We start from the raw sequence: 10524 nt of genomic DNA on the forward strand, positions 1-10524 counted from the left end.
GAGGAGAAGGCAGCGATTAAACACTTAATAGTAATGAATCAACTGGTTTCACGCCGAGAGAATACAGAGTCTAGAGGAAAATCTACAGCAGCCATTCTGTATCCGAAATAAGATCAGGGATTCGACGAGACTGGAGTAGTCGAGATCTGAAAAACAAAAATATGGCAATGATAGGATTATTATTATTTTAGAAAGGGCTGATATATTATAAACTGATTATTGCCCACAGGAGATCTAGAGACACAAGCAGAAAGTATAGCCTGGGAGTTCGGGGTCACCACAGTTACGGCCCTGCTCTGGTTGGACAGATTTAAAGTCTATTAACAAATTTGAATTTTAACTTACAAACTCATCAGGTTTTCCTGTTCCGTTTCACCTGTTATCAGTAAAGACTAAACGCAATAGACAGTAAAATGACCCCTGTAACTGTATGTATGACGCGTGTTGCGTGCCTGGCAGACGCCCTCACGCCAGCTCCTAAGAATGCAGATTAAATGAGCTTACATCACGTTACATTTATATGGCGCCAACAGATGCCGTAGCACTGTTACAATCAGAGGAATAAATGAAGATCACAAACAATAACAAACTGGAACAAACGAAGAGAAGAGGGCCTCGCTCCTGGGAGCTTACAATCTAGTCAGTGTGTGAGGGGGAAGAGAAAAAATAGAAGAGGATGGCTTGGATGGGGATGAGCTGATCGGATCCGGATGATCTGTAGAGTTTGTTGGTCGTTCGGGTGGCTTGATTAGGATGATTCCATGGGGAGAAGGTGTTGCAGTTTCTATCCAGTAGTTAAACTGGAGTTAACCAGTCTACCTCTTATCTGCCCACATGGGATGAGGCCACTGCAGCTACTGCATGTACTTTGATTCTGCTGGGTCCGATGCCTTCCCCTCTGGCACAGGCAGGGTTAAAGCAGCCGGTTCAGGTGCCAGACTCGTTTTGATTTCCCCCCTGGCACAGAACCAGCTCCAAACTGCCAATAAATGTTTTTCTAACCTCTTTGCTGGCCCTGAGCACCAAGCAGCCTAATCCTTATTTAATGACTGCACTGATTTCCAAAGTATTCCCCAAAACACAGAGTCCAGGTACCTGCCTGCTGCCTTAATACACCATCAATGACGTCTTTAAGAAAACAGCTCTGGAGCCAACGTATGCAGGACCCTAAGAAAGGTCAACCCCAAACGAGATTAATGGTAGACCTCGTCCAAGATCCCGGCGAGAGCTGCATGCGCCGCCAGCCAGACTCCCAGACTTTATAACACATTGAAAACACGGGAAGACTTACACGACTATAGCCCCTTCGACCTTCTCCGCAGGTATCTGTCTTCCGCTGCTCTACCTGAAGAAGAAAGAGACGGAGTTGGGTTACGGGGTCGGTAACGACTGATACACTGAAGTCACGGCCCATTCATTTTATAAAAAAGAGCTTCTTTAACTCTTCAGAAAATTAATTGTCGACATTTAGCAATTTCAAAGTCTCCTTTGTAACCTTCAGCTTTTTTGGCATCGGCGCAACCTCTGTGGTGTTAGCCGGATCCCCCTGCCGCCTGCGCAGCCCGCTTACACTGAGGTTATTTCATGCAACGGGCAGGTGTCAGGTGACTTCAGCTCCTCAAACACGCGTCTCGCTGTCAAAAGAACGTGTCAAGTTAAACAGAACGGCCCAAGAACTGGCGCAAGAACAAGTGAAATAGATCACAGGAGAAAGGCGCGCAGCATGCGGGGACGGATAACTGGTAACAGCTCGCAGAGATGGCGACGTCCAGGATCACGCCGACGTTTCGGATTAAAGCAAAGTTTCCATTTTGGGATGATATCCAAGCCACGCTTCCCATGTCCAAAGCTAATATTAATATACTGCATGCTCACTGAATGATTCGGTCCATGCAGCCGTTCCTGCGTTTATCTGTTAATGGGTGGGGGGGAATTAGGCCAATTCTGTCCCCTGATGCTTCATTAGATCTGGGTATTAGATTCCTGCGATCTGTTACCCCCTGCAGCCGGAGGGAGAGGCATAAAAAAGGCCAGAGTCGGCCTCCCCGTTCCTGGTGAGCTGTGACGGGTCTTCTTCAGGCCGAAGTGTCCCATTTGCAGAAAAGAGGGCGTTCCTTTTACGTTCTGGCGCAAAAACAGCACAGAGGAGCGAGTGGGAGCCACAGGGTTCGTAATGACACCGCTGCCTACGTCCACCTAATCTTTGCCTCTACAGCTCCAAGACCCATCCCAGAGACATTAACTCAACTCTAACCCTAATCACGTTCTGAAAATAAAGAAACAAGCGCCCAGGACGCATCCGTTAGCGATTCACATTAACAGCAGAGAGCGGAACTTTCGCATGTTATCAGAACATTAAGGAATGGCGCCCCCTGGCGTTACTCTTATGGAAAAGCAAGTGCCATTAACACCAATTTCAGGATGTATTAAGGTTCACCCTATAAGCCCACCTACCTCAGTCATGGCTTCCTCAATATGCATGAGCTCTTCATAACGATCCCTGGCCTCTCGTAACGGCAGAACCATGACATCCTCCAGCTGAGGGAAGAGCTGAGAGATAACACAAATCAATCAGTTTATAATATTCATTTCAATGCCATAGCTGTCGGCTATGGTGCCTGGATGTATTGATCTGCTCTCAGCTATGGAGCCTGGGTGCACTAATCTGCTCTCAGATATGGAGCCTGGGTATAGTAATCTGCTCTATTATGTAACCAGGTCATGTAATAATTAGCTTTTGACTATGAAATCTAGATGTAATTATCTTCTCTTGGCTAAAGAGCCTGGATGTATTGATCTCTCGGCTATGAAGCCTGGATCTTTAATCCTGAGTTTAGGGATCTGCTCTCGGCTATACATCCTAAATGTAGGGATCTGCTCTTGGCTTTTAATCCTGAGTGTAGGGATCTGCTCTCGGTTATGAATCCCGAGTGTAGGGATCTGCTCTCAGCTCTGCATCCTGGGTGTAATGATATGTTCCTCAGTTGCAGAGTGTTGATCAGGTACCTAAAACCTTGACCAATGAGTCCAGGAGTTGACATATGGTCTGGACGTGAACACCACAGTCACAATTTTACTCCCAGATCCTGGTGTTACCCCCATACCTTCATAACAGACTCAAACATTGGAATTAAGACAAACTTGATGAATCCGATCTGTGCTTTAGGCTTTGTCACCGTATCACGGTCCATGAATGGAGTAACAGGAAGACCTTCTGACTTTTCACGGTCACTCTGGAGAGACAAACCACGAGATGTCTTCGTTTCTGGAATATATCAGCATTTAACAGGATGTGTTCTGGGGCCTCGAGGTGGGGTGTCTGTGCCATTTGCACACTGAGCAGAATTAGGCATTAATATGCCCAGGATGGGGAGAAGCACCAAGTAACAATGATGGTTATTATCTCAAACAAAAAGGTTTCTTCAGGAACAAGATAGAGAAGTCCAACCTCAGGAGCTGTACCAAGACAAGTGTCACGTGTCCCCGAAATCAGAGCAGAAAGTCACCTGCATGAAGTACTCCTCCAGCAAACAGTCCACCCACGGCTCTGCCACCTTCATGGGGCGAACCTCATTGGAGATATCACAGCATTTAATGAGGACCATCTGCAGCTGCAGGCAAAGGATATCGTCTCAGCCGCAATATTCACATATCTATACATGAAGATCCAGTTACATATAGACAGGTCCTCAGCCTCACAAAGGATACATTTACAAAACTCTGAAAAATGAAATACCTTTTATATTGGAAAATATCTACCTTTACATATAGAGGTTAATTTGATGGAATTTGTAGATAATCGGTAGCCTAAAGACAACAGAATCTATGTTAAAATGTATACTCACAACTTTCACATGTTCCTCGTTCCCGAAATCAAAGCTGGGAAGGAAGCGCTTAAAAGACTCCAAAATGTCACCATGACGTGCCATGTCTGTCGCCAGAATCAGACGAATGATTGACTGCGGGGTAAAGGAGGTGACGTATTTACTGGAATCTTTATAATCCACAATAATCTTAAAAATAGATATATAAAAAAATGATGTGAAGACCGGCAGGGTTTGGACTATCCTTATGAACCAAAAAAACGTCATCCATGGCCTCAAACCAAGATAAAGATCTCTGAGATGCCTTACAGGCCCAGACATGTTCATTGTGACTGACCTGGTAAACTCGGCAGAGGCCCACACACTTTTCCTGATCCTAACCTTCGCTCTGATCCTCACCCTCATCACCATCCTCTTCCTCACCCTCATCACCATCCTCTTCCTCACCCTCATCACCACCTCTTCCTCACCCTCATCACCATCTCTTCCTCACCCTCATCTCAATCCTCTTCCTCACCCTCATCATCATCTTCTTTTTCCTGATCCTTACCATCATCCCGATCCTCATCATTATCCTCCCTTGTTGTGAACCTCGTCCTGATCCTCACTCTGACTCTCGTCTTGACCCTCCTGTCTGTCACTGTCCGTGGCCCTCGCCTCACACACACACACCTGTCTCATCTGTTTGAAGAGCTCTTGGCTGATGTTGGAAAAGATGTTGTTTTCAGGCTGAGCGAGGATCTGGAAGGCTACGGCGCAGTGGTGATTCTCCAGTGGGGAGATGTCGTTGTATCGGATGGCGAGCTCCGTGTGTGCGTTGATTTGATAGCTGGAGAATGATGACCCACAGGGTGGAAATTCAGTTATCACCTGTTTCTGTGCAATGAACATTTTATTATCCAGGCCGGGGGTGTCGGGCCTACAGAACCTTATAAGTTTAGCCTTTGCTATATTTCCATTCTCCCTGTTACTGTTTGATAAGATTCCAGCTACAAATGTTTTATACACGTGCCAGTACGTAGTAATCCTTTTTCATGTACACTCGTGATACGGAGGGTACGTAGCGCATGTTTTGGGGTCCTGTGGAAATATAATAAACTACATGAAAAGACTGATAAGAGAGAGACCACTTTGGTTGATCTCATTTACCTAAAATTCCTGCAAGGATCATCATCGACTTTTCTCTGTTTAGTTTGTCAGCAGAAACATTCTGGTGGTTGCTATGGAGATAGAACCCCTTTGCATTCGAATAATTTTTTTTAGACATATAAGCCCTTTGAGGGTCGCTAATGTATGTTCTGTGTTTAACCCATTGTGTGGCACCGGAGCAAATAATATTGATTAGCGCTGAAAAGCATCCTTCCGGCGTGTTCCACGGAAATTGCCTTTTTTGCAGTTACAGCAAGTTTATTTATTAACGCTGTTAAGGTTTTCTTCAGCGACTACTCACGTGTTGTTAAATCCAGGATGGTCCAAATCGTGACATATGGCCGCCGTCATTAGAACACCCAGTTCAGTCGGGGTCATCCGTTGCTGCGCAGGATGAAAGGGAAAAGGTTTAACTCTCTGATAACCAGAGGGCAAGGCAATGCGGATCATTCAAAGGTTTTCCTCAAAACCCAGTCCAAAAATGACAGGCGGATACAGTTCTAGCCTGAACAAAATACTGGGGGTAAATGTGGTGGCTATAAGGGTGGGCTGTCAGTGCCTTCTTTCCCTTCATGGCACTCCTAGGAAGCTTCCTTCTAGGCCAGCGGCTAAAAGCCCAGCCTTGCCTTGTTCGCCATGGAAAGGGAATTCCGGCGGCTAGCAGGGGAGAGGCACAAGGGTTGGTGATGCGTTCGTTAATAATTTACCCCAGACATTATAATCACAAATAAAAACTGGGGACGCAGCATTCATAGCGCAGCCCCAGCAACATTCACAGGAGAATGAACTATAATTTGGATTACAGTGACCTCATTTATGTTTCATCGCCCTCTAAAACGTATCCCCCCAAATACCAGGGGCGGGAACTGTGCCACCGACCCAGTCAATGACCAATCACGAGTTACGTCTGAGCTGGACATGGCTGATTGAGCGATCCACAACAGGTGGGTTCCGGGTACCTGGAGGTCACAGAGGTGGATAATCCCGTACATCATCTGCGTGACGCAGAAACAGTGGCGGAAGTTATGGAAGGGGTTTGTGCGGTAATTCTCCTGAATGCTCAGCTGGAAAAATAAAAAGACAACATGTAAACACGGAACAGCGACATTCGCTATACCAGTCACAGACGTGTCCACCGTGGAGGCAAATCCTGGCTCTAAAAGCATCACGATCAGGAGCATGTGAAACCCGGCCGCAGAGCGAAGGAGTGCGGGTACGGAGCAGCAGACACTTTGCGATGATTAGTACTCACCAGCCAGCGCTTCAGAGTGATGGGATTCATGTTAAACTCATGAACCAGACCAAGGTCGTGATACATAAACTCCAGACAGCTCAGCATCTGCAACCATCCAGAAACGAAAGCACTGATCGTTATCACAATAATTGGGTCACATCATGTAAAACGGATATGGCGAGAGTCTGCGCGTTTAGGAAATCCCGGGAAGCTCTACATTCTCTGCTGAAATGAATGAAATAAACTAAATGCTCCCAGCGTAGAAGGAGCCGAACCAAAGCAAGGGGAATGGCGCCAATTTATTCCATGTGCCCAAATTCCCATTGCGCTGTCTTCACATATTCCCCTTATTCTGCGTACTACGGGTTCTGGCAGATAATCAACAGAGACCCCCCACACCTCCCGAGACTTCACACGCTACAGACGGGAATCAGAGACCCACCTCGTTATGCTCCCAGTGCCACACGTCAAACGTGGGTTTCTTTAATGCTTCCACAGTCTCAGATGATAAGGTGTACTGCGGAAACGAGATAAAAACATCCAGGGAATCCGACATTAAAGGAAATTATAAAAGATCTATGAATTACGTTCTTCAAAGACAAAATTCTATACTTTTCTGTAGTATCAGAAACTACGTTAGCGAGGGCCGTGTTGACGACATCGGGAGGAGGAGTAGCATTACGGAAGTGGATCAGAGGACTAAGACGGCGTCTCTTTGTGGTAGCGCTGCTACGAAGTTTGAAGCCTGGACTCTGTGACATCCGAAACGGAGGACAACAAGTTTGCCTTTCTTTTATACATCAAAATTACCGTTTTTACCTACTCCCCTCCGCTGCCTACCTTCTTTATCTACAAGTACCAGTGTGGGATAAAGAAGCTCCTAAGGAGACCATTACACTCTATGTATGGGCATATTTATGCCCTTTAAATTGTAAGGGTCCGATCTGCTTAATAGCGTTTTTTTAAAAACGTACTTTGATATACTACACCATAATTTTTTTTCTTTCCTTTTTCTCTTCCTTTTATATACGAACCTTTTGGATACTGTGCGTGGGAACTCTCGCTGGAAGGGTATTTTTGTACATATTATTTTTGTGTTGCACATAATTTACTCTCTTATTATTTGGGTGCGCAGGCACTTGTGTGGTTTTGATTACACAGTGAATAGAGTTTGGTGAGTAAACCACGTGAGAGGCACCTATGCCCCGCTTCATTTATCGCTGGGCGTACTGCGCCGCAGAGTACGTTTGAGCTTTACCTTGGGATAGGTGGGAACATCCCTCCGTGGGTTCAGTTTTACAACGTCCCCTATGTAGTAATATTTACACGGACAGGTCAATCTATAATTAAAAGGAAAGTTAATAAAATTAGCAAATATTTCCGCTACCGGGCAGTAAAACCCAGGAGCCGCCGACCGGCGAGTGTCTCACCTGTTACTGTTCTTCTCCATCTCATCTCGCAGCCTCTTCAGGTCACTCCTGCATCTCTCAATATCCAGGAGCTTCAAACCTTCAGCTAAAATACAGGAGAACCAGCTGAAATCACCCCCTGCCGGACCCGGTTCCATAAGGAATCGAATTATTTAGGAGAATTATTTAAAATTTTATTCAATGGAAATTTCCCCAAAGTTTTCATAAACTTTGCACCGAGTGAGTGAAAACTAAGTTTCTGTTTACATGAACTTGAATGTTAACGGAGCCGTCTAATCGCTAAAACTGCATTTCTATGTTCTGATGCATGTTGGATTGCATTTTATTGCATGCAGATCTGTGTACAGAATGAGACTTCTGTGTCGTTTAGCTCCTCCCCCGGCCGCCTCTGCTGAAAGCAGGAAGCATTTGTGTGTACACTTCCTGCACATGCTCAGTAGCACTGCCAATGAAGTCACTGAGGCTGCAGCCAATCAGTCGGATTCTGGCTAGCTAGACATGCGCTGCTTTTAGTGGAGATTAAGAAACAGAACAGAAAACTCATAGAATAACATAGAAAGGAATGCTTGCACCTGTTTGCATGCAGTAAAATGCAGTGGGGGAAAAAGACTCCTGAATGCGTTTAACACGATCAGTGCCGAGAGTTGGGGATAAAACTCACCTTCCACACGTCTTTCCAGCGCTGTCATCCTGTCCGTGAGGTCTCGCTTCAGCTCACTGACTCTCAGGGTTCTGGGTAGAAGGATATATGGGTAGAAGATATAATCAGAGGTACCAAGAACCCCACAGGATAATCAGATGTACCCGAAATACAGCAGGAGAATAAGATATACCCGGAACCCCACAGAACAATAAGACGCACCCGGAACCCCACAGGATAATCAGATGTACCCGGAACTCCACAGAACAATAAGACGCACCCGGAACCCCACAGGATAATCAGATGTACCCGGAACTCCACAGAACAATAAGACGCACCCGGAACCCCACAGGATAATCAGATGTACCAAGAACCCCATAGGCTAATAATACATACCTGGAAACCCGCAGGATATTCAGACTTACCGGGAAAATTCCTCAGCAACTTGGGACAGAATATTATGAAATAAATCTTCTTTGTCTGCAAATTGTAAAAGATTCACAATGTAGTAAAACTAAAATGCGAGGAGTTGGAATTCTTCTGGAATCCTGCAGAGATTTTATCCAAAACGGGGAGCTTTCTAAAATGTTCTGCCCCTGACACTTCTCAAGTAGTAACCCTTTAATAGCTCATCACTCAGATACTATTGCAATGACTCGCTAATGGCTCTAATAACGGTCCTTATGGAAAATGTGACTTGTCAGGAGGTAAGGATATTCTGAATGAAGTCACCTGTATTCAAGCAGGGATTCCAGCTGTGATATAGCAGGCATGCTCAGATACCATGAAATCAGAGGAGAATATGAAAAATCCAGCTCCGGACTGTGTGACCCTGAGAATCTGCCCATTTGCCCCGAGACTGGGATAAAAACTCTGAGAATCTCCCCAGTCATCCAAAGACCCAGAGATGAGTAAAAAACCTGAGAGGCCCCTTTGTCACCGCACCCCCCAGCTGCATTACCTGAATGCCGGGTAACAGTCTGCGCGATCATTTGATACGGTGAACTGAAATTAGCCAATAAATGCAAATTACTCATTTCACTAATATCAGAAAAATAGTCAATTCATCTTCCGGTGTCTCTAGCCTGACTTCATCTTGTAAAATGCCCTGTATAATGTATAGTTAAATCGGCGAGCCAGCCCTGTATAATGTATAGTTAAATCGGAGAACTAGCCCTGTATAATGTATAGTTAAATCAGTGACCGGCCCCTGTATAATCTATAGTTAAATCAGTGTGCCGCCCCCCCTGTATAATGTATAGATAAATCAGTGAGATGCCCCATATAATGTGTAGTAAAATCAGTGACTGGCCCCTGTATAATGTATAGATAAATCAGTAACCGGCCCCTGTATAATGTGTAGGAAAATCAGTGACTGGCCCCTGTATAATGTATAGATAAATCAGTGACCGGCCCCTGTATAATGTATAGATAAATCAGTGACTGGCCCCTGTATAATGTATAGATAAATCAGTGACCAGCCCCCTGTATAATGTATAGATAAATCAGTGACCGGCTCCAGTATAATGTATAGATAAATCAGTGAGATGCCCCATATAATGTATAGTAAAATCAGTTACCGGCCCCCTGTATAATGTATAGATAAATCAGTGAGCCGGCCCCTGTATAATGTATAGATAAATCAGCGAGCCGGCCCCCTGTATAATGTATAGTTATATCAGTGAGCTGCCCCCCTGTATAATGTATAGATAAATCAGTGACCGGCCCCTGTATAATGTATAGATAAATCAGTGACCGGCCCCCTGTATAATGTATAGATAAATCAGCGAGCCGGCCCCCTGTATAATGTATAGATAAATCAGTGACCGGCCCCAGTATAATGTATAGATAAATCAGCGAGCCGGCCCCCTGTATAATGTATAGATAAATCGGTGACCGGCAGACCCCTGTATAATGTATAGATAAATCAGTGACCGGCCCCTGTATAACGCATAGTAATGTATAATGTCTGATAACAGATTTTACCTCCTTGAATTGGCCGGAATCGTCGTGTCTGTAGCAATAAATGTGCCGAACGGATCGACGAGCGTCACCGAGGTTTGTCTGGCGCCAGAAAAAATAACGTAAAATGGTTAATATGAACTTTATTTATATATCGATATTAGCGATTGTTTGCAATGAGATATATTATTTATTAATTATTGTTATTATTTAATTACGATTTATTATATAACTATCCCACTGCCGGGATTAACCCTTCTGGGTTGGGACAGATGTGTAAATGCA

The 10524-nt window shown here is 44.9% G+C and overlaps 1 protein-coding gene across 1 annotated transcript; it reads right to left on the minus strand.

The window, feature by feature from the left end:
* On the minus strand, positions 1–10308 carry LOC128470064 (high affinity cGMP-specific 3',5'-cyclic phosphodiesterase 9A-like). Its single transcript, XM_053451891.1, has 17 exons — positions 10264–10308; positions 9239–9282; positions 8703–8757; positions 8299–8369; positions 7638–7722; positions 7466–7547; positions 6650–6724; positions 6226–6312; positions 5933–6037; positions 5275–5357; positions 4497–4653; positions 3846–3959; positions 3507–3611; positions 3105–3233; positions 2451–2550; positions 1292–1341; positions 1–146 (listed from the first exon to the last, which is right to left on the minus strand). The coding sequence occupies exons 2-17, from the start codon at positions 9267–9269 to the stop codon at positions 114–116; spliced, it is 1362 nt and encodes a 453-aa protein (XP_053307866.1). The 5' UTR covers positions 9270–9282; positions 10264–10308; the 3' UTR covers positions 1–113.
* Between the last annotated feature and the right edge of the window lie 216 nt (positions 10309–10524).

Source organism: Spea bombifrons, chromosome 12 (assembly GCF_027358695.1).
Source record: "Spea bombifrons isolate aSpeBom1 chromosome 12, aSpeBom1.2.pri, whole genome shotgun sequence".
Lineage (NCBI taxonomy): Eukaryota > Metazoa > Chordata > Amphibia > Anura > Pelobatidae > Spea > Spea bombifrons.